Raw genomic sequence first — 24,458 nt, forward strand, 5'->3', positions numbered from 1 at the left:
GGAAGGACAGGAGGGAGGAAGAAAGGAAAGGAAAGGAAAGGAGGGAGGAAGGATGGATGGAAGGGAGGAGGAAGGAAGGAAGAGAGGAAGAAGGAAGGAAAGGAGGGAGGAAAGAAGGAAAGAAGGGAGGAAGGAAGAAGGAAGGAAAGGAAGTGAGGAAGGAAAGGAAGAAAGGAAGGAAGGAAGGAAAGAAGGAGGCAGGGAAGAAAGATGGACAGAAGGAAGGAAGAAAGGAGGATGGAGGAAGGAAGGGAGGAATGGAAAGAAGGAAGGAAGGAAGAAGGAAGGAAAGGAAGTGAGGAAGGAAAGGAAGAAAGGAAGGAAGGAAGGAAAGAAGGAGGCAGGGAAGAAAGATGGACAGAAGGAAGGAAGAAAGGAGGATGGAGGAAGGAAGGGAGGAATGGAAAGAAGGAAGGACGGAGGAAAGAAGGATTTAAGGAAGGAAGGTAGGAGAGAGGGAGGAAAAAGGGAAGGAGGGAGAAAGGAAAAGAGGAAGAGAGGAAGGTAGGGGGGAGGAAAGAAAGAGAGAAGGAGGGAGGGAGGAAGGAAAGAAGGAAGGAAGGAAAGAGGGAAGGAAAGAAGGAGGGAGGGAGGAAGAAAGGACAAAGGGAAGGTTGTGTAAGACAATGGTAGACACTGAATAGCATTGTGTGAAGCTGCTTTTGCCTCCAACAGAATGAATCAGTGCCACTGTTATTATTGTGTGCAGTCAAAATGTGTAAAGCTCATCATCAGTCAAAGCCACATCTGCATCCCTGCTGTTTTCATTATCACCTATATGTGTGTGTGTGTGTGTGTGTGTGTGTGTGTGTGTGTGTGTGTGTGTGTGTGTGTGTGTGTGTGTGTGTGTGTGTGTGTGTGTGTGTGTGTTTCCATACTATAAATAATTGGCTCCAGAGGAAACAGTGAGTAGATGTACTATAAATCAGCTCCTTCCTGTCATCAGCTTCATCAGCATCGGTCGTCGGAAAGGAGGGAGGGAGGAAGGAAGGAAGGGAGGAAGAAGGAAGGAAGGAAAGGAAGGAGGGAGGGAGGGAGGAAGGATGGAAAGGAGGGAGGGAGGAAGGAAGGAAAGGATGAAGAAAGAAGGAAGGAAAGGAGGGAGGGAGGAAGAAGGAAGGAAAGGAGGGAGGGAGGAAGAAAGGAAGGAAGAAAGAAGGAAGGAAAGTAGGAAGGAATGGAGGAAGGCAGGAAGGAAGGAATTAATGAAGGAAGGAAGGAAGGAAGGAAGGAAGGAAGGAAGGAAGGAAGGAAGGAATGAAGGAAGGAAGGAAGGAAAGAAAGGAGGGAGCGAGGAAGGGAGGAAAGGAAAGAAAGAAGGACGGGGATAGAAGGAAGGAAGGAAAGTAGGAGGGACGGAGGAAAAAAGGAAGGAGGGAGAAAGGAAAAGAGGAAGGGAGGAAGGAGGGAAAGAAGGACAGAGAAAATAAGGAAGGGCGGAAGGTAGGGGGGAGGAAAGAAAGAGAGAAGGAGGGAGGGAGGAAGGAAATAAGTAAGGGAGGAAGGAAGGAAGGAAGGAAATCTGACCTGACAGAGCGGTCGTCGCTGCCGGTGACAGCCAGAGGTTTTTTGGGGTGAACGTCCAGCGCCCAGAGCTCGCCCTCGCTGTGTCCCTGCATGATCAGCAGCGGCTTGTCTCGGTCCCTCACCATCACCTGGACAGACACACAACGCGGAGAAAAAACTGAAAACTGAGACTAAATTTGATTCGTGACTTCTGAATTTATATGACAGAAAACCAGAACGCAGACTGAAGCACAATCTAACTGCAGATCCAAAAATGTTGAGGTTAAAACCAGAGTACACTGTTTAACCCTCCTGTTGTCCACGAGTCAAGGACGAAAGGGAGGAAGAAGGAAGGAAGGAAGGAAGGAAGGAATGAAGGAAGGAAGGAAGGAAGCAAGGGAGGAAGGAAAGGAGGAAGAAGGAAGGAAATGAGGGAGGGGGAAGGAAGGAAGGAATGAAGGAAGCAAGGGAGGAAGGAAAGGAGGAAGAAGGAAGGAAATGAGGGAGGGAGGGAGGAAGGAAGACAGGGGTCAATTTGACCCGGGAGGGCGACAGGAGGGTTAAAAAAAAGTTTGGTACCACTTTACAATAAGATTACCCTTATAAAATGATTTATAAATGGTTGTAAGTGAGTTAAAACCAGGCGGGGAGTTCCGGTCCTCTGAAATGATGCCAACGCGGAATTTAACTTAAAACTGCATTCTATCAAAAGGCCACCAGGGGGCGACCGTTTTGGTGTCAAAAGGACTTCCGTCTCTATACAAGTCAATGGAGAATTCACCAACTTCTCACTTGATTTCTAACCTCAGTAAACGTTTTCAAAATGTGTTTATGGTCTCAATCGCTAGTTTAAAGCCTTCTTCAATGCAGTATGATGTTCATTTGGGACATTTTGGCCTCCCTGATTTTATATGTGACGATAAAGCAGGGAATGCATTAGGGCGTGGCTACGTTGTGATTGACAGGTTGATTGGTTCACAGGTTCAGGAGGGCGCCTCATGCTCCTCCTGATTCCCATATAAGTAGAATTCCTGTTTTTATTTTACCCAGCATGCACCTGAAATTTTCAAGATGGTGCTGCTCAGATCCGATACTATTGGCCTCCGAGCAGCAGTCCACAAATCAATGGGTGATGTCACGGATGTTACGTCCATTATATATACAGTCAATGATAAACATGAGATCACTATTTGGCAAGCAACTGGTCACTTTTACACTTTCTTTCCAATGAGTTATAAAAGCTTATTAATGATTTAAAAAGGGTTCACAACCTAATTAACAAGCCAATTATAAACCCTTTACAAAGCCTTTATAAGAGTAGACTAATCAGTTTTTACATGACTATGTTTCAACATGTCTGTTTGGACGTAATTAGGATTTGTGGTTAATATAGTCCTTATTTTCCAAAGTTTTCTGCACTTCCTCGTTGTATAAATATTGGAAGCAGTTTGTTCCACATTGTCCAAATTTTAAAAGTTTGTCCGCACTGAACACAAAGTAAGTTTTGGCAGTTTCCCTTAAAACCTTCCTAAAAATTACATTATTATAGCCATAAATCACAAAAGCAAATACATTACAGGGGATATTACATTTTCTGCCAACATAATAAGTAAATGTTTTAAATTAATGTATCTGGCAAGTTGCAATATTATTGATACTGAATATATCACTGACAACTTATTTTTTCTTCCAAAATGTCTGAGCCTAGCATATCCAATAATATTAAAACCGTTTTATCGTTATGTTTAGACACTGGCAGCACTTGGTTAAAGTAATGCAGTGACTTGAAGCTTGTGACACATTTTTCAAAATAACATTTAACTAAAACCATGTTCGCCCTGACCAGAGTCAGTGAGAGTTAAAAATGTTTCAGCTTCGGTGAAAAATATGAGCTTACATTCGAATGTAGAAAGACAAAAAGAAAAGGGAGAAAAACTGGAGGTAAATATTTAAAGGAACTGGAGATCCAGCTGAATGTCTCCAGTGGTCAAATTCACACAATGAACACGTATCGTACTAATATAAATGTACTATGTGGTACTTCATAAACATAGACTGTATATAAGAAATGGACATAACATCCGTGACATCACCCATTGGTTTGTGGACTGCTGCTCGGAGGCCAATAGTTTCCGATCTGAGCAGCGCCATCTTGAAAATTTCAGGTGCATGCTGGGAAAAATAAAAACACGGATTCTACTTATATGGGCATCAGGAGGAGCATGAGGCGCCCTCCTGAACCTGTGAACCAATCAACCTGTCAATCACCACGTAGCCACGCCCTAATGCATACCCTGCTTTATCGTCACATATAAAATCAGGGAGGCCAAAATGTCCCAAATGAACATCATACTGCATTGAAGAAGGCTTTAAACTAGCGATTGAGACCATAAACACATTTTGAAAACGTTTACTGAGGTTAGAAATCAAGTGAGAAGTTGGTGAATTCTCCATTGACTTGTATAGAGACGGAAGTCCTTTTGACACCAAAACGGTCGCCCCCTGGTGGCCTTTTGATAGAATGCAGTTTTAAGTTACTTCCTCGTTGGCCTCATTTCAGAGGACCGGAACTCCCCGCCTGTTAATAAAGTACTTAGAGTGTAAAAGGAAGGGAAGAGTGCCTTTGTAGCTTTATAAATCTCACTAACTAGACATCCCTATTAACCCTTGCATCACTGGTTTCATTGTGTTTGGGCAAATGAGGAACCAGCGTTCAGCAGGAAGCATTTATACGCAACCCAAAATTAAACTTTAAAAACGTCTCTTCAGGGAGGAACAGTGAACAGCTTGGGTCTGGGCTTCTGTTTCCCATCGTTTGTCTTCTCCCTCACCTCAAAGATCTCGCTGTCCTGCGTTCCCGCCAGGATCCGGTCGGCTCGCCAGCAGACGCTGCGAATAGACAGACCTGAAGGAGGAAGAGGAGGAAGATGAGGATGATGAGGAGGAGGAGATTTATATAAACACATTACAATGGTCCCTCTGTGTTTAACCCTTACATACTGGTCACATATGTATGATGCCAAATGTATTTGGCATTCATAAATATTGTATCACTCATTAATCAATATGGGCGATTAATCCTTAACCTTCCTGTCGTCCTCCCGGGTCAAATTGACCCCGTCTGTTTTGACTGTTCCTTCCTCCCTCCTTCCTTCTCTCTTTCTTTCCTTCCTTCCTTCCTTCCTTCTGTCTGTCCTTCCTCCCTCCTTCCTTCTCTTTCTTTCCTTCCTCTCTCTTTCCTCCCTTTTCTTCCTCCATCCCCCTTTCTTCCTTCCTTTTGTCCTTCTTTCCTTCCCTCCCTCCTTCCTTCTTTCCTCCCTCCCTCCTACATTCCTTCTTTCCTCCGTCCTTCATTCCTTCCTTTTCTTCCTTCCTTCTTTCCTCCCTTCCTTCCTTTTTCATTTAACATCCTGCCTGCAGTAACCATTAAGGCCACAAGATGGCAGCACTCAAACTAAACTACATGTCATTATACAGTCTGTAATTTAAAGACTGTGTAAAGTGAATTCAGACATTTTCTTCTAAACACATTAAATAGGTCATAAATGTATTTCTAAAAAGGTGTGTAACCAATAGTACGGTTACACACCGGGCATAAACCCGCCCCTGCTGCTGTAGAGGTATAAATACATTCAGCGCACACTACTACTACTACAGTCTACAGTTAGCTGAGTTAGCCGCCGAGCTAGCCGCCGAGTTAGCCACCGAGCTAGCCGCGAGTTTAGCCACCGAGTTATCAGCTTAGTTAGCCACCGAGCTAGCAGCTGAGTTAGCAGCAGAAAGCTCTCAGGCCTAGCATCCATGTTTCTGGTAGAGGTGGTGACTTTGATTGACAGGTGACACTTGGTAGGGGGCGGGGCTTCAGCGAACTCGGCGGCCACTCCCACAGCGTTTGGGAGCAGAGAAATAGGCAGACTTTTACACAACTTTGAAGCCTAATTTCATATATCATTTTAATCATTCAAATTTGGCAGGGTGGTTAACAACACACTTTTCTGTGGTATGTCAAACTCAGAACACATATTTATTCTTACTTTACACGGACTTTAATGTGTTTTTTACTGCTTTCAAATATCAAAATGAGTCAATTCAACTCAAACAGTGTAAAGGTTAAGACTGGTAAAGATTTTATGATTGTCACATAAACTTGTTGATGTGCATATGATGACTTTACAATCACACTTAACAATCACAATAAAACTGTTGTATTGCTTTAGGAGCTCATAACTAACACCTCTCACAATTATTTCAAAAACAAGTTTATTACTAAAATTACAAGATAAAAGATTTGCATTTAAAGCACCCTGGCTCATTGCAAGTGTAGTGTTTAACATTTTTTCTCAGGACAAACACACACACACACACACACACACACACAAACACACACTCACACACACACACACAGAGACAGACTCGCTGATAAATGATATTAGAGGAAGAGGAGCGGACATTGTGTATTTATTTTTACTCTGTACCTCCCAACCTCGCCGTCAAACTCCTGTTCCGCCGGCTTCTAAAACTTAATTAGCGGAGCCGTTGAGCCGCGCAACACTCTCCAATTAGAGCGTCTGCTGTCGCCGATGGCATGACTCAGCGTGTGATGTTTCCTGTAACTTTGTTAGAAACTTCCTCCCTGGAGCTTCACCAGCCAAAGCAACCTGATACCAGAAGACTTTATGAGGCAAATTGGAAATAATTGAGGGAGGATTTTTTTTTTTTTGTTAGCAAGAAAGCACCGGAGAGACAAACCTGACATCTACAAATCACTTATAAAGCGCCCAAAAGGAAATTGTAATTGTCTTAATGCAGCCATTGAAATTCATGACGATGTGAAAATGAGTCCAGCGGACCTGGGTCCATATTATATATATATATATTATAAGGAAGGAAGGGAGGAAGACGGAAGAAAGGGAAGAAGGGAGGAAGGATGGGAGGAAGGAAGGGAGGAATGGAGGAAGAAGGAAGGAAAGGAGGAAGGAAGGGAGGAAGGAAGGGAGGAAGAAGGAAGGAAAGGAGGAAGGAAGGGAAGAAGAAGGAAGGAAAGGAGGGAGGGAGGGAGGAAACAAGGAAGGAGAGAGGGAGGGAGAAATGACAAGAAGAAGGGAGGAAGGAAGGAAAGAAGGACAGAGAAAAGAAGGAAGGGAGGAAGGGAAGGAATGAAGGATGGAGGGAAGGAAAGAAGGAGGGAGGGAGGACAGAAGGAAGGGAGGAAAGAGAGAGGAAGGAAAGAAAGAGAGAAGGAGGGAGGGAGGAAAGAAGGAAGGAAAGGAAGGACAGACGGAAGGAAGGAAGGGAGGAAAGAAGGAACAGTCAAAACAGACGGGGTCAATTTGACCCGGGAGGACGACACGAAGGATAAAGTACTTAGAGGGTAAAAGGAAGGGCCAAAAATTACTGCTGTCACGGACGACGAGGAGCTCAAACAGACAAAAACAAACTGTCAAAGAAAATTATTTTTGACTGCTTCCAAGAGCCTGGCAGGAGGGGAGTGTGATGATGTGAAATGTGGGATTTACGTCCTGATTTAATGGAAGTATTTCACTCCTACAAGGATGAGTAATGTCTTCTTCACAGATTAATAGTATCTGAGGATGAGGGTGATTATATCCCCAAAAACAGCAGGTAGAGAAGGGAGAGGCGTCTTATATTCTTATATTTGGGCCGATACCCATTTCTGACACAGCTCACATATTAGTCAAACAGCTGATGGGGCATTTTTCAGGTATTTAGTCATAAACCCAACGTGCTAGATTAAAAAGTAAAAGAATCACCAAAGTCCTGAGAGGAACATGAACGTCTAAAATACATTTTATGGCAATCCATTCAAAAGTTTTGGACACATTTCACTAAAAACTCTAAATATGAACCCCATGATGGCACTAGAGGAAAAGTCAGGGGATCACCACTGATCACCATGAATGATTGTACTAAAGTTTTTGCTTATCCATTTAATACAGAGGTGTCCAAACTATTCTATAAAGGTCCATAATGTGGCTGCAGGTTTTCATTCCAACCAAGCAGGAGCACACCAGGCAGACAGCTGATTGGTCAAATCATGTGCTTTTGATTGGTTGGAACAAAAACCTGCAGACACATGACCCTTTATGGAATAGCTTGGACATGCCCGATTTAGCAAATATTAAGATATTTTACAGTTAAAGTGCGGAAAAGCAGTAAAAACTTGAGGACAAGTCAAGAAATCATCAAAATCATTAGCATACACCATCTTCCAATCATGAATATCTATCAAATAGATGTTGAGTTACTTCATAGGATAACTTGCTTGATAAGTTGCTGCTGATGGCTCTAGATGAAAAGTCAAAGCATCACTAAAGTTTTGAGAGTATTGAGATTCATCCTCTAAGTACAACACCAAAGTCATTGCAATCCATCCAACTGATGTGATGGGCTGACATTTCCATCCATATAACAATCAAACCTTTACACCTTCTCTTTCATGCAATCTATCATTCTTTCCTTAAGAAAGAGGGTTCAACCTTTGCTGTCATTAAACTTTATTAAAAATGAAGCCACCTCCCTTTATCTTCTGCGCTCTGAACTTCCTCAAAAACCCCTTTAATCTCCACCTTTTCCAAACGAAGCCATTTCCAGGAACCTTTTCTTTTCTAACTTCCTCTTCAGAAATCTTCAGAGGGGAAGGTGGGTTGGGCGTAGAAAGGAGGTCAGGGGATTCTTAATGTTTCACACCTGAGCTTCTCCTAAAGGTATTCATCTCTACCTCCAGCTGGGGGAGCGGGCATTTACAAGTGAAAAGGGAAAGAGGGAGAAGGGTTCAAACCATTCAGCACCACCTCTGGGGTTTTCCCAAAATCAGGTCAACTCCTGTCTCCGACTTAAGACGGATGATGGCAAACTTTTACTCGTCTCACTTTGTTACCAAAAACCTTCTTCCTCGAACACGTTCAAGCAAAGATATCTCTCAGCCTTAACCCTCCCAGTCGTCCTCCATCTCGTATCTTTTGACCATCCTTCCTTCCTTCCTTCCTCCCTTCCTTCCTTCCTCCCTCCCTCCTTTCCTTCCTTCCTTCCTTCTTCCTTCCTTCCTTCCTTCCTCCTCCTTCCTTCCCCCTCCCTTCCTTCCTCCCTCCCTCCTTTCCTCCCTTCCTCCTTCCTTCCTTCATTGGTTCCTTCCTTCCTTCCTCCCTCCCTTCTCTCCTTTCCTTCCTTCCTTTCCTTCCTGCCTTCCTTCTCCCCTTACTTCCTCTTTCCTTCCTCCCTTCCTTCCTTCCTCCCTCCTTTCCCTCCCACTCTCCCTCCCTTCCTCCTTTCCTTCCTTCCTTCCTTCCTTCCTTCCTTCCTTCCTTCCTTCCTTCCTTTCTTCATCCTTTCCTACCCTTCCTTCCTCCCTTCCTTCTCTCCTTACTTCCTTCCTCTTTTCCTCCTTACTCCTTTCCTTCCTTCCTTCCTTCCTTCCTTCCTTCCTTCCTTCTTTCCTCCCTTTCTCCTGTACTTCCTTGACCTGAGGACAACAGGAGGGTTAAGATATCGGTCATACGAGGTATCTGTCAGTCAAACTTCTTTTCATATACCTTCAGAAGGAAAGGAGAAGGAGTAAAAAGGAGGCAACACATTCAAGTTTTAAACAGACAGCAGAAAAAAAGCAGCCAGACCTTCAACTGACAAAGAGTCTTAGATTTCAAAATGACCTTTTCTTTTCTCTTTATCTATTTCTCCAGGGGACAGAAAGGAAGGGAGGGGTTGTCCGCCCTTAGAAAAGAGATATCATGATATTTATCCTTGGGTGGGTTCATCCAGGTTTAATGAGGTTTAAATAGCCCGTCAGTGTGTGTAATGATGGACAGAGACAGAGAAAGGCCAGAGCTCTCATTAACTGGTTTAAAAGGTCTCACACACACAGTCCATGTCTTCTGTCTGATTCACATTATTGTCCTATCGTCTTCCTTTTGGTACCAATTTGTGATAAATCAACCTTAATGGCTTTATTAATCATTTACTTAACCCTCCTGTTGTCCTCGAGTCGAGGAAGAAGGAAGGAAGGGAAGGAGGAAAGAAGGATGGACGGAAGGAAAAGAGGGAGGGAGGAAGGAAGGGAGGAACAAGGAAGGAAAAGAGGGAGGAAGGAATGAAGGAAGCGAGGAAAAAGGAAGGAAAGGAGGGAGGAAGGAAGGAAGAAAGGGAGGAAGAAGGAAGGAAAAGAGGGAGGAAGGAAGGAAGGGAGGAAGAAGGAAGGAAAGGAGGGAGGAAGGAAGGAAAGGAGGAAGGAATAAGGAAGGAAAGGAGAGAGGAAGGGAGGAAGGAAGAAAGGAGGGAGGGAGGAAAGAAAGAGAGAAGGAGAGGTGGAGAGAGAAAGTAAAAGAGGAAGGGAGGAAGGAAGGAAAGAAGCTAGGGGGGAGGAAAGAAAGAGAGAAGGAGGGAGGGAGGGAGGGAGGGAGGAAAGAAGGAAGAGAGGAAGGAAGGAAGGAAAGAAGGAAAGAAGGAGGGAGGGAGGAAGGAAGGACAGAAGGAAGGGAGGAAAGAGAGAGGAAGGAAAGAAAGAGAGAAGGAGGGAGGGAAGAAGGACAGACGGAAGGAAGGAAGGAAGGAAGGGAGGAAAGAAGGAACAGTCAAAACAGACGGGGTCAATTTGACCCGGGAGGACGACACGAAGGTTAATGCATGTCTTGTTGAATCTTGGTATTTACAAACCAGAAATATTAAAGGATGGGTTCACTTTTTTTCTTCTTGCTGTAATCAGTCCTCTTTCTGTGCAAAGAAATGTTGATATGAAGCTTCATCCGTCCAAATGAGTCAAATCAAGTAGATATGTTTCAATGTTACAGTCTTTTTAGTGCCAGAGTCTTTCTTTTTGTTAATCTACAACAAGCTCTTGACTCAGTTCTTTTGGATATACCATGACCTGGAAGATTTCACAGTCATCTTTTGAACCCTTTACTCTTTACCTGCTGAAAATATGTCATACTGAATCACACTAATAGTTGCAGGCCTATCGTGAGTGACCTTACAATAGGTTATCTAATACCTGTGAAATACTATAAAGAAATAAATACACCGTTTAGTGATTGTGGAGAACAGTGTGTACATCTGGTCTATCTTAAATGTATTGATATTGTTGTGGTTATGGAGGGGTTATTATATTAATTTGTGTTCATTAACTCAGCACACAGAAGGAACAAGAAAAAAACATTTTTGGGCGGAGCGGCACTTTAAAAATCTGAAGTCTGATCTGCAGCATACCTTTGTACCCCTGCTCCGCCTCTCGCAGGTCGATCTTGGTGATGGGTTTGAAGTCAAAGTCCCACAGTCGGATGCAGCCGTCTCTGCCTCCCGTGGCAAAACCCTCCTCACAGGAATACATGCTGAAGATACCAGCCTGAACACACACACACACACACACACACACACACACACACACACAGACACACACACACACACACACACACACACACAAGAGTTAACTCTACGTGAACCATTTCCTGCTGATCTCATGAAGACGTCTCAACAAGTATTGAGACTCACTCCGTGGGCAGCCTGAACAGTTTTTATCAGGTTGAGCCCCTTCCAGACGTAAATGTCCCCGTTGAGCGCCCCGGAGTACGTGATGTCATCTTTAGCTGACGCCACGCACAGGATGGTCTGCAGGTCGCCCGTCTTCCCAAAAATCCCCCTCTTTGGACTGAGAGCGTTACCACACAGAGACCAGAACTACAGACAGAGAAGAGACAGACGGACACCACTTTACATTTACCTGATAGTAGTCAGATGAACATAAAGACCACAGAAGCACAAGGTAGAACATGCATAGAGATTAACCCTCCTGTTGTCCTCGAGTCAAGGAAGGAAGGGAGGAAGAAGGAAGGAAAGGAGGAAGGAAGGGAGGAAGAAGGAAGGAAGGAAAGGAGGAAGGAAGGGAGGAAGAAGGAAGGAAGGGAGGAAGAAGGAAGGAAGGAGGGAAGGAAGGACGGAAGGAAGGAAGGAAAGGAGGGAGGGAGGGAGGAAAGAAGGAAGGAGGGAGGGAGGGAGAAAAGGAAAAGAGGAAGGGAGGAAGGAAGGGAGGAAGGAAGGATGGAAGAAAGGAAGGGGGGAAGGTTGGGTGAGGAAAGAAAGAGAGAAGGAGGGAGGGAGGAAAGAAGGAAAGGTGGAAGGAAAGGAAGGAAGGAAGGAGGGAATGAAAGAAGGAGGGAGGAAGGAAGGACAGAAGGAAGGAAGAAAAGTATGGATAGAACAAAGAGGCTCCAGCTATGAAAGCGAAGGTTGGAACAACATTTAACTAAAATAATGTAAAACTACGGGGCACCACCATCAAATCAAATCATTTAAGATTTTAGATAAGATTTCTTTTGTTTCTGACTTTTACTCAAAGGAGAATACATGACAAGTGATTTACAGAGCAGGTATGTAGCTGTAATGACAAAAAAAGGCAGTTTAATTTTAGTTTATTATCTCAGTTTTATATCTGATGCACAACGAAAATAAAATCAGTTAAACAAACACTGTAAAAGAGACAGTTTGATGTTGAAGAGATTCCTCTCATATCAGATCAGTCTTTAAAAACCCTCGTTCAACCACAATAATCATCTGTGCAGCCCTCTCTTCCTGTATGTGTGAGATAAGATGAGTTGAAATGAACGTCCTGTCATTCAGTGTGATTTTAATAAAGCCGGCAGCAGAATTCGCTCTGTTATAAAATTTAAATGATAAAAACCCTCGCTGTGAGGAGAGCTGGAGAGAATCGCTCATCCGTTAAAACGTCAACAGCTAAATAAAATCAATCAGTGATGCAGCCTGAATGAAAGAGAAGAAAAAAAAACCTGTTCTCTTCCTCCTGATCGCCACATTTTCTCTCTCTCTCTCTCTGACTCTCAGATCTTAAATATCCCGTCATATCTGAATAAATCATGTGAGACACTTTCTGAATAACAAAGAGCCATCCCTCCATCCCTCCCATCTAGTGTCTGCTGCTTATCTGACGCTGGGTCGCAGTGGATTTAGGCTGAGCAGTGAAACCCAGACATCCTTCTCCCTAGCGACGCTCACCAGCTCCTCCTGGGGGATCCCGAGGCGTTCCCAGGTCAGGAGAGATATATAATCCCTCCAGCGTGTTCTGGGTCTGCCCCAGGGTCTCCTCCCAGTTGCATGTGCCTGGGACACACGTCTAAAGGGAGGCATCTCTACTCCGAGCCTCCCCTGAATGTCTGAACTCGTGGCCCTATCTCCAAGGCTGAGCTCTAGACATTCTCCGGAGGAAACTCCGGAAAAGTTAAGACCCTATAGGTGCTTTTCCACTATACAGTTCTAGCACTACTCGGCTCGGTTTGGTACCAGGAACCTTTTCCATTACTATAGTTCCTCCTCAACGTGGACGGGGGTTTATACACGACACAAACACATAAACAATGGAGGACATGGAGGCGATGGTGTACTTGCTGCTGTATGAGGCTTTCTGTCTCACACAAAGCAAGAGAAGAGAAACCGAATCGCTGTAACGCTGTTGTTGGTATTTAAAAATGCCGGGTTTGATTCTTGTGTGGGACGGCTCATGACTGTTCCAGTGACTCTCTGACCAATCAGTGGCCGGCAGTCTGTTGACATCACATTGACACCTCGCTTGGAACCTCGGCAGAGCAGATACTAAAAAAGTACCAGGTACCAGGTACTATCCCTGATGGAAACCATAGACTGTATATAAGAAATGGACGTAACATCCGTTACATCACCCATTGGTTTGTGGACTGCTGCTTGGAGGCCAATAGTTTCGGATCTGAGCAGTGCCATCTTGAAAATTTCAGGTGCATGCTGGGAAAAATTTAAACAGGGATTCTACTTATATGGGCATCAGGTGGAGCATGAGGCGCCCTCCTGAACCTGTGAACCAATCAACCTGTCAATCACGACGTAGCCACGCCCTAATGCATACCCTGCTTTATCGTCACATATAAAATCAGGGAGGCCAAAATGTCCCAAATGAACATCATACTGCATTGAAGAAGGCTTTAAACTAGCGATTGAGACCATAAACACATTTTGAAAACGTTTACTGAGGTTAGAAATCAAGTGAGAAGTTGGTGAATTCTCCATTGACTTCATTGACACCAAAACGGTCGCCCCCTGGTGGCCTTTTGATAGAATGCAGTTTTAAGTTACTCCCCGCGTTGGGACCAGAACTCCCCGCCTGATGGGAACGCAAAAAAAAACAAGTAGAGTCGGGTCGAGTCAAGCCGAGTAGTGCTAGAACTGTGTAGTGGAAAAGCGCCATAAGATACTGAAACTCCTCAGGTTGGGGCAGCAACTCTCTCCCAACCCTGATGGGGCAATCCATCATGGCCTCAGATAGATGAAGCCACCAATGTCACATATCCTGTGTTTTGTAAAAGGGGTTAAAAGTGTTTTACCTTGATGTGTTTGACTCCGCAGCTCACTAGACGTTTCTGCTGAAATAAATCCCAGCAGATATCGAAGATCTGGAGGAAAAAAGACACGTTAACACACACATATATACAGTCAGTATACAGTATATAGTAACACATAAACACACACACGCACACACTCACCCTGTCTGAGTGTCCGGTGGCTGTAGCCAGGATCTTCCCTCTCTTCCACTCCCAGATACACACTGTGTTTTTGGCATCGAGGCCGACCGAGGCTAAACGCTACAGAGGAGAGCGAGAGAGAGAGAGAGAGAGAGAGAGAGAGAGAGAGAGAGAGAGAGAGAGAGAGAGAGAGAGAGAGAGAGAGAGTCACTCATCTCAAAGGAAAGACAAAACATGAAGAGATGAAGTGTTCTCTTCAGACGAAACCACCCATGATTTCCTCTTTCCTATAAACTTTGAGTACATTAGTGTGAGAAAGGTGCTACAGAAATGAAATGTATGATAATATACACCAGTAATTATACACCAGTGTGTCCTATTCACCAGTAAACTACAGAGAGAGGTTGGATCTGGATATGATCAAAAGGCCGTCCACATTAATAACAATAACAATAACTGTGAAGATAACAGCGGTGTGAGGCAGCGCTGCAGCTGAGGATGATAAGGTGATTCTGGGTGAAGATAACAAGATAACAAACAGATGGCTTAGAGTCAATTCATGTTTCTTCCGGTCAAGCATTCACACAGTGAAGATGTGGTGAGTTTATTTTGACTGTTATTCTCGCTAATTTGCGACTTTATGATGTTGGAGAATATTCAACCTTTTTTTCCATAAAATTCTGCATTTCTTTCTCGAAATATGACATTACCCCATTTGACCCATAGACTGTATATAAGAAATGGACGTAACATCCGTGACGTCACCCATTGGTTTGTGTACTGCTGCTCGGAGGCCAATAGTATCGGATCTGAGCAGAGCCATTGTAAAATTTCCGGTACATGCTGGGAAAAATAAAAACAGTTATTCTACTTATATAGGCATCAGGAGGAGCATGAGGTGCCCTCCTGAACCTGTGAACCAATCAACCTGTCAATCACCACGTAGCCACGCCCTAATGCATACACTGCTTTATCGTCACATATAAAATCAGGGAGGCCAAAATGTCCCAAATGAACATCATACTGCATTGAAGAAGGCTTTAAACTAGCGATTGAGACCATAAACACATTTTGAAAACGTTTACTGAGGTTAGAAATCAAGTGAGAAGTTGGTGAATTCTCCATTGACTTGTATAGAGACGGAAGTCCTTTTGACACCAAAACGGTCGCCCCCTGGTGGCCTTTTGATAGAATGCAGTTTTAAGTTACTTCCACGTTGGCCTCATTTCAGAGGACTGGAACTCCCCGCCTGATTTGACCACATTCCCCTAATTTTCCTGTTTGCATCCTTATAGAAGAAGCTAATCTTTCCATTGTGTAGATGTAATGAATAATTCTTAACCACTTGCTAGACAGGCTCCAGTAATATTAGTAATATTCTCATTAGGTATCTGTCTGCTTCAGTCTGAATATTCTGTGTTATAATACTCATACACATTGTTGTATGGAGTATATTTTATCAGTATTTCTACTTAAGTAAAGGGTTTAAATACTTCTTCTACCACTGTGACATTCTTGTGGGAAGATGGACTTCTGAGACTGTAAATCTCAGCCTGGAGTAGTCGGAGTTAGACCAGTAAAACCTCTAGGAACGACTGAACACTGGAGAAAAGCCTCTGGGTCAGACTTCCTGGAGGAAAAGTCCCTGAATGTTTAATGAATGATAAGTTAGATTTAACTCCCAGACTATATACTATATTAGATGACCCATTAATTGTGTTGCAGCCTCTGTGGCTTCAGATGTGACCCAGACTGCTATAATGGGTTTTTGTGAAGACTCCCAAGGAACCGTCTTTTTTCATGAATGGATTATTCAGCTGGAGAGGAAATCTCATTGAGGATGAGACAGAGTGGATCAGTATGAGTATTTTAACCCTAACGTTAATATTAAGCAGTAAAGAGAGCCCAAAGTGTTAAATTTTTTTTTAACCCTCATTGACCCCGTCTCTTTTGACTGTTCCTTCTTTCCTCTTTCTTTAATTTTTCCTTCGTTTTTCCCCTCCTCCTCTCTTTCTTTGCTCCCTCCTCCTTCCATACTTCTTTCCTCACTTCCTTCCTTTCCTTCCTCCCTTCCTTCTCTCCTTACTTCCTTCCTCTTTTCCTCCCTCCATTCCTTCCTTCCTTCCTTCCTTCCTGTCCTTCCTTCCTCCTTTCCTTCTTTCCTCACTTCCTTCCTTCCTTCCTCACTTCCTTCCTTCTTCCTCCCTTCCATCCTTCCTTCAATCTTCCTCCCTCCTTACTCCTTTCCTTCCTTCCTTCCTTCCTTCCTTCCTTCCTTCCTTCCTCTTTTCCTCCTTCCTTATTCCTTTCCTTCCTTCCTTCCTCCCTCCCTCCTTACTGCTTTCCTTCCTTCCTTCCATTTGTCCTTCCTCCCTTCCTCCCTCCTTAATCTATTCCTTCCTTCCTCCCTCCCTCCTTCCTTCCTTCCTTCCTTCCTTCCTTCCTCCTTTCCTTCTTTCCTCACTTCCTTCCTTCCTTCCTCACTTCCTTCCTTCTTCCTCCCTTCCATCCTTCCTTCAATCTTCCTCCCTCCTTACTCCTTTCCTTCCTTCCTTCCTTCCTTCCTTCCTTCCTTCCTCTTTTCCTCCTTCCTTATTCCTTTCCTTCCTTCCTTCCTCCCTCCCTCCTTACTGCTTTCCTTCCTTCCTTCCATTTGTCCTTCCTCCCTTCCTCCCTCCTTAATCTATTCCTTCCTTCCTCCCTCCCTCCTTCCTTCCTTCCTTCCTTCCTTCCTCCCTCCTTAATCTATTCCTTCCTTCCTCCCTCCCTCCTTCCTTCCTTCCTTCCTCCCTCCCTCCTTACTCCTTTCCTTCCTTCCTTCCTTCCTTCCTTCCTTCCTTCCTTCCTTCCTTCCTTCCTTCCTCCCTCCCTCCCTCCCTCCCTCCCTCCCTCCTTACTCCTTTCCATCCTTCTTTCCTTCCATTTGTCCTTCCTCCCTCCTTAATCTATTCCTTCCTTCCTCCCTCCCTCCTTCCTTCCTTCCTTCCTCCCTCCCTCCTTACTCCTTTCCTTCCTTCTTCCTCCCTTCCTTCCTTGACTCGAGGACAACAGGAGGGTTAAACTATTTCTTAGAGCTCATGGTGACAAATGCTTTGTTTTGACTGATCAAAAATCAAAAATCCATTAAATATTCTTAAAAAAAGAAATCATGTTAACATATAAAAGTTTCTATTCCTCATCTGAGAAGCTGAAACCAACAAATTTGTATAAGTAATTATGAAATGTTGAAAATGATCAAATTAAATATGTTTCCATGGCTTCCTGTGATGTGGAGCAGCAGCACACTGTAATAATAAAATCATATTCAGACATTAATAAATCAGCTTCTACCCAAAGTCAGAGCGCTTGATTTATTATTAAAAATTGGATTTATGATTATTTTATTGATCGTGCATTTACTCTGATTTACTCAGCAGAGGTTGTTAAGTCATTGTGACCAAAGTCTCCGTCCAGAAGCAGAAAACTGCCGACGCAGCAGTAATACAAATAAATCACAGAGTCACTTCTAAACTAAAGTCCTGGATATAAAGTCTTAGATAAACTTCCAGTGTGTTATTTCAAGAATAAAGTTAATGGAGAAGAGATATGACAAGAACTTAATACTGAGAATAAATAAATAACAAATTGACCCCGTCTGTTTTGACTGTTCCTTCCTTCCTTCCTTCCTTCTGTCCTTCCTACCTCCCTCGTTCTCTCTTTCTTTCTTTCTTTCCTTCCTCTTTCTTTCCTTCCTTCCTTTCCGTCCTCCTTTCCTCCCTCCCTCCTTCTCTCTTCCCCCCCCTACCTTCCCCCTTCCTTCTTTCCTCTGTCCTTCCTTCCTCCCTCCCTCCCTCCTTCCTTCTTTCGTCCCTCCCTCCTACCTCCTTTCCTCCCTTCCTTCCTACCACCTTTCCTTCCTTCCTTCCTTCCTTCCTTTCCGTCCTCCTTTCCTCCCTCCCTCCTTCTCTCTTCCCCCCCCTACCTTCCCCCTTCCTTCTTTCCTCTGTCCTTCCTTCCTCCCTTCCTCTTTTCCTTTCTCCCTCCCTCCCTCCCTCCTTCCTTCTTTCGTCCCTCCCTCCTTCCTCCCTTCCTTCCTACTTCCTTTCCTTCCTTCCTTCCCTCCTTCTTTCCCTTCTTCCTCCCTCCTTTTCTTCCTTCTTCCTCCCTTCCTTTCCTTCCTTCTTCCCACCTTCCTTCCTTGACTCATGGAAACATTTCGCTCCTTTTATGCTTCTATGTGCATAAATATGTCTGCCTTTGTGAAGCACTTTGGTGAAGAATCTGTTTGCTTTAGAAATAAAATAACCTTTAAACTTGAAGATTAAAACTAACTTTTCTCATTATAACACAATAAGTTGAAAAAACAAACTTCTTTATGTCGTTAAAACCAGAAAAGAAGCTTTCAGAGCCGGTGATGCTTATGTTGTTTTTTTTACCTTGAGCTTTTGTGAGGTGAGAATAAGAAAGTGTTTTTTAAAGAAAGCATCAGTCCGCCTCCAGAACGGCACTCTAACCGCTCAGCGAGCAGACTGAAGCACTGAGAGACTCAGAAAAACTGTTCATTTACGCAGAGAGCCGCCCACTCACAGCCACAGTCATTTTAATATTGATCCTCCGCTGTTAACTCCGCCGTGTTTCATTTTTAACCCTCCTGTCGTCCTCCCGGGTCAAATTGACCTTCCTTCTTTCCTTCCTTCCTTCCTTCCTTCCTCTCTCTTTAATTTTTCCTTCCCTCTTTCTTTGTTCCCTTCTCTTTCCATACTTTTCTCACTTCCTTCCTTCCTTCCTCTTTTTCCTCCCTCCTTAATCCTTTCCTTCCTTCCTTTCTTCCTCCCTCCTTACTCCTTTCCTTCCTTCCTTCCTTCCTTCCTCTTTTCCTCCTTCCTTATTCCTTTCCTTCCTTCCTTCCTCCCTCCCTCCTACTGCTTTCTTTCTTTCCTTCCTTCCTTCCTTCCTTCCTTCCTTCCTTCCTTCCTTCCATTTGTCCTTCCCTCCCTTCCTCCCTCCTTAATCTATTCCTTCCTTCCCTCCCTCCCTCCTTACTCCTTTCCTTCCTTCCTTCCTTCCTTCCTTCCTTCCTTCCTTCCTTCCTCCCTCCCTCCCTCCCTCCCACCCTCCTTCCTTACTCCTTTCCTTCCTTCTTTCCTTCCTTCCTTCCTTCCTTCCTTCCTTCTTTCCTCCCTTCCTCCTGTCCTTCCTTGACCTGAGGACAACAGGAGGGTTAAAGCCGCACAGGTTGGCTGACATGTTGGAGGAAACCGAAGAGAAGGAGGGAAAGGTTTTCTAAGTGATCAATAGAAACCAGAGTGAGAATAAAAAAGGTTTCTCTCTACGTGCCTGAACCTTCCTAATGATGTTGAGTCTGTCACACTGCCGTCAGATTTTAAAAAACACTCGCTGTGACTCAAAGACGATCGAAGCAGATGAACTGAATCACAGCAGAGAGTCAGTGGGAGGAGATGATGGAGATGGATCCACACACACACACACACACACACACACACACACACACACACACACACACACACACACACACACACACACACACACAACACTGCAGGTGACTGTGTGATGCAAACATTCACACACAGGCTCAATTTAAAGTGTATTTGTACAACACAAGATATTTAAAGTGCTTAACACACAGACACAGTGAGGTTTATTAGTGTCCATGTGGTTTAGTTTAAATTTAAAGGGTTAAAATGTGAAAATAAACGTATGAATAACTTGCAAACATTCTTTTTTTGTGGACCCAGCATCAAATTTCTGCTTTTAATCCATTTAGAGAGAATATATTAGAGGATTATGGCAAAAATGTCTAAGTGGTGTAACCATAAAAACTTTGTACCAAATAATTCAACTTGCTTAAAAACAGTAAATTCTCAATAAAACACCATATCAACTAGTTTGGCATGATCTTACATTATAACTTTATATTAAATAAAGGTAATGGAATACAATTGATCTAAATATTACATTTACTCTGGTAACCATGGAGATCAGGAACCTGACTGCTTTACTTCTTTCTCCTCTTCCTTTCTTTCTCTTCTTCCTCCACTTCCTTCCTTTCTTTCCTCCTACTTCTTCTTGTTCTTTCTTTCTCTTCTTTCTTTCTTTCCCCATACTTTCAATTATTTCTTTCTCTTCCTCTGCTTTTGTTCTTTCTCCTCTTACTTTCTCTTCTTCCTCCTCTTCCTTCCGTTCTTTCCTCCTACTTCTTGTTCTTTCTTTCTCTCTCTTTCTGCTTTCTTTCCTTCTCCTCCAACGTCTTGTTCTTTCTTTCTTTCTTTCTTCCTTTCTTTCTCTCTAGGAGGATAAAATATGTAATATGTATCATTCATTTGTGGTTACACCATTTGACATTTTCAGGAGCATTCAGTCTTACTTTTGGTGTATATATATATATATATCATTAATAAGGAAAAGTATAATATGCCCCTTTACTAACAAATACAATTATGTGGTTCTCTCTTTGGTTATATGAATAAAAGAGAAACATATATATCATTCAGGCAGCAGCTAATCAATACAGCAGTCTGGTTTCTCTCTCCCTGCAGATTTATTTCTTATTACCGTTTGAGTGACATTTGATTTTTTTCCTGTGCATATATGAGCTCTGTCTTCTTTCCTTATATTAAGTTTTCCTGTTCATATTGTGATATTTTAAGGCCGTCTGTGATGAAAGACGTGATGAAATGTTTCGTCATCGATCCCGTCCCGATCTCACGGTGAGACGGATGATTTGAAGCTTTGGAGACTAAAACGCAGCCGGAGGCAAAACTCTCAGAGTCAGAAGTTTAAGGCCAAATTCTCCCAAAGTGACGACTGCTGCAAACCAACCAATCAGATTATGATTAGAGATGACGCAGAGGACACTGACCAACGTCACATTTTGTGAATGAAATTTAGGGAAGAACAAAATGCTCTTTCTGCAAAACTGAACTAGAGGATTTAATTTAACCCTCCTGTTGTCCTCGAGTCAAGGAAGGAAGGATGGAAGAAGGAAGGAAGGGAGGAAGGAAGAAGGAAGGAAGGAAGGGAAGGAGGAAGAAGGAAGGAAAGGAGGGAGGAAGGAAGGAAGGGAGGGAGGAAGGATGGAAGGGAGGAAGAAGGGAGGAAGAAAGAAGGACGGAGGAAAGAAGGAAGGAAGGACGGTAGTAGGGAGGAAGGAAAGGAAGAAGGAAGGGAGGAAAAAGGAAGGAAAGGAGGAAGGAAGGGAGGAAGAAGGAAGGAAAGGATGGAGGAAGGAAGGAAGGAAGGAAGGAAGGAAGGAAGGATGGAAGGATGGAAGGGAAGAATGAAGGAAGGAAGGGAGGAAGGAAGGGAAGGGAAGGGAAGGGAAGGAAAGAAGGAAGGGAGGAAGGAAAGGAAGGAAGGAAGGAAGGAAGGAAGGAAGAATGGAGGAAAGAAGGAAGGAATGAAGGTAGGAGGGAGGGATGAAAGAAGGAATGAGGGACGGAGGGAGAAAGAAAGAAAAAGAGGAAGGGAGGAAGGAAGGAAAGAAGGACAGAGGAAAGAAGGAAGGGAGAAGCAGGAAGAGGAAGGAGGGAAGGAGGGAAGGCAAGAAGGAACAGTCAAAACAGACGGGGTCAATTTGACGATTTTACAGTCCGTTTTAGTTCCTGCATCTTTAAAGCCACCTTTCTCAATGAGCTCTATATTAATATTCTGTGTCTCTACTGGAATATCTTTACATGATTTCCAGTTAAAAACTCCTTATTAATCTTCTACTGGTCCTTTATGCAGCCGCTCAGTTCAGCCTCTATCTATTAACAGGCCGTTTTAGCTCCTGGAAACACCTTAGCAACCGCCTTAGCAACCAAGGATACAGAACAGACTCCTGTCTCTTCAAGTCCCCCCCCAGTTGTGTTAAGTTACTGCTGATGCAAACCCAACATTTCCTGCATTGCATCTTCAAGTTAAAAGCTTCTAAACAACTAAATAATGGGAGACTCTTATTGTGAAGGATTTACAGGAAGTGAAATGTGCTCCTCACTGAATCAGCAGAGCTTCGTTTGCGTAAACAACATCTGGAGGTATTTGGAGTCAACATCTTTCTATTGTGTGTGTGTGTGTGTGTGTGTGTGTGTGTGTGTGTGTGTGTGTGTGTGTGTGTGTGTGTGTGTGTGTGTGTGTGCGTGCGTCACCTGTCCGTCAGCGCTGAAGGCGAGGCAGGCGATGCCGTGCGTGTGTCCGTCGCGGAGCAGCGAGACGGTCTGCACGGTGAAGGAATCCCACACACACACGTAAGGATCCTTCCCCACCTGACCCGTCGCCACCAGGGAGCGCTCTGGGTGCAACGCCAGGCTGGAGGAGGGGGGGAAAGATGGGGAGGGGGGTGGAGAGGAGGGGGGGGGCACAAAAATAAACATATTTAACATATTTAAATACTAATAAAATCATATTAAGGTTGTCATTTTTATCATTTGATTTTCTTGTAGTGACAATAAACCCGTTTACGTTGCATCTTCGGGTTTTATTCTGTGAAAATGACCGGAAGTGCGTTACTCGCTACGGCTAACTCCGAATTCGCAGGAACAAAACTTTAAACAGGTGTTATTTGGACAGATTAGCTTCACATTGTGGATCTAAAGGGCTACTTTACTTTCCCGCCTAAAAAGGTTAGAAATGTTGATAAAGTGGTTTATTTACAGAGTTAGAGCTAAAATGAAATCAGCTTCAGCCTGCTGATTGCAGCTCGGGTAGGGACGAAATGCATTGTGGGTTATCGTGTAGTTACTACAGTTTAAACGGTCTGCTTACTATCTGGTCGTTTAGTGTGTAGTATAGAAGTATGTAGTATGTGGTTTCGAACACAGCCCATCATTCATTACACAGACCACATGTTAGCCACGTAGCATGCTATTGCTAGTTTGGTGGGTGCACACACTGAACTACATTTAACATCCAAGTAAGTTTCCTGTGCTGTTTATTCCCATAAAGTTTCCCAGAATCACACACAAACACATTTATTGTTTTGTGTATCTCTTTATTATTTGAGGTTTGGAAATCATGAGTTTGTATCTAATTATGTTGTTTTTTTCTTACCACAGTATTTCCTGGTGCTGGGCAGTGACAAAGGACCCAAGCCTTGTTTTTAGGCTGTCTTTTATAGTGCCTGAGTAGGCATTCTCAGTCCATCTTACTGGACCATACCAACTATGGGGTTGAAATGGGTTTGTAAATTCATTTCTGGATTGAGGCCTTGTGTGAATACGTTGAAGACCGCCTTTATGTGTGGTAAATAGATTTGGTAATGATTTCGGATATGGAAATTGACCTGTGGGGTTAAGTGATTATTTGATTGATTCCAATTAAAGGTGGTATGGTCCAGTGGGAGGGGCTAAGTCTTTAAATGGAGGGGTTTTACACTGCCTAGGAAGTCAGAGAAGGGCTGTGGTGCCGTGTAGAACCAATGGTGTTTTTTGGTTAGAACTTTGTAAATATATTTTTCTGCTGCATTTTTTATGGCGTTGTTTGCTCACATTTCCATGGACTGTATTTAAAGGGCAATAAACCACTTCATCTTTTTCATCAAATGGATTTTGTGTTTCAACCTTTTTTCTGCATTTTAAGGTTAAACCAGGCGGGGAGCTCCGGTCCTCTGAAATGATGCAAACGCGGAAGTAACTTAAAACTGCATTCTATCAAAAGGCCACCAGGGGGCGACCGTTTTGGTGTCAAAAGGACTTCCGTCTCTATACAAGTCAATGGAGAATTCACCAACTTCTCACTTGATTTCTAACCTCAGTAAATGTTTTCAAAATGTGTTTATGGTCTCAATCGCTAGTTTAAAGCCTTCTTCAATGCAGTATGATGTTCATTTGGGACATTTTGGCCTCCCTGATTTTATATGTGACGATAAAGCAGGGTATGCATTAGGGCGTGGCTACGTCGTGATTGACAGGTTGATTGGTTCACAGGTTCAGGAGGGCGCCTCATGCTCCTCCTGATGCCCATATAAGTAGAATCCCTGTTTTTATTTTTCCCAGCATGCACCGGAAATTTTCAAGATGGCGCTGCTCAGATCCTAAACTATCGAAATAAAAGATGTCAAGCATAAAAATAATCATCAAAAAAAGTCTTGACATATCGACTTAAAAGATGCTGCGTTCACTATGTTATTCAGCTGGAAATTTGTGGACAAACAATAATAAATTAATGCAGATTTCAATTAACTTCCACCTTAAAAAACCGACTCTTTATAAACCTGTCCTCTCTCTATCTTTCAGAGGGTCACTGTGTGTTCTCCTTTACAAAGGGAGCACTATAAATACACTCACAGCTTAATGGCATCATTATCAACACACACACACACACACACACACACACAGTCTGGTGTAATGATCCCTGATTCTCTGTGTGTGTGTGTGTGTGTGTGTGTGTGTGTGTGTGTGTGTGTGTGTGTGTGTGTGTGTGTGTGTGTGTGTGTGTGTGTGTGTGTGTGTTGTGCAGTGAGCTGTG

General features: G+C 43.5%; 1 protein-coding gene across 1 annotated transcript in view; it reads right to left on the bottom strand.

Moving 5' to 3' along the window:
* The window catches only part of LOC133991563 (echinoderm microtubule-associated protein-like 6), a 97,385-nt gene that overhangs the window by 45,237 nt on the left and 27,690 nt on the right, over nt 1–24,458 (bottom strand). The window contains 7 exon segments of the mRNA XM_062430019.1: nt 1,528–1,655; nt 4,338–4,411; nt 10,723–10,858; nt 11,005–11,190; nt 13,878–13,946; nt 14,037–14,135; nt 22,142–22,301. Of these exon segments, the coding sequence (XP_062286003.1) occupies nt 1,528–1,655; nt 4,338–4,411; nt 10,723–10,858; nt 11,005–11,190; nt 13,878–13,946; nt 14,037–14,135; nt 22,142–22,301 (852 nt within the window).

The sequence above is a fragment of the Scomber scombrus genome, chromosome 12, assembly GCF_963691925.1.
Source record: "Scomber scombrus chromosome 12, fScoSco1.1, whole genome shotgun sequence".
Lineage (NCBI taxonomy): Eukaryota > Metazoa > Chordata > Actinopteri > Scombriformes > Scombridae > Scomber > Scomber scombrus.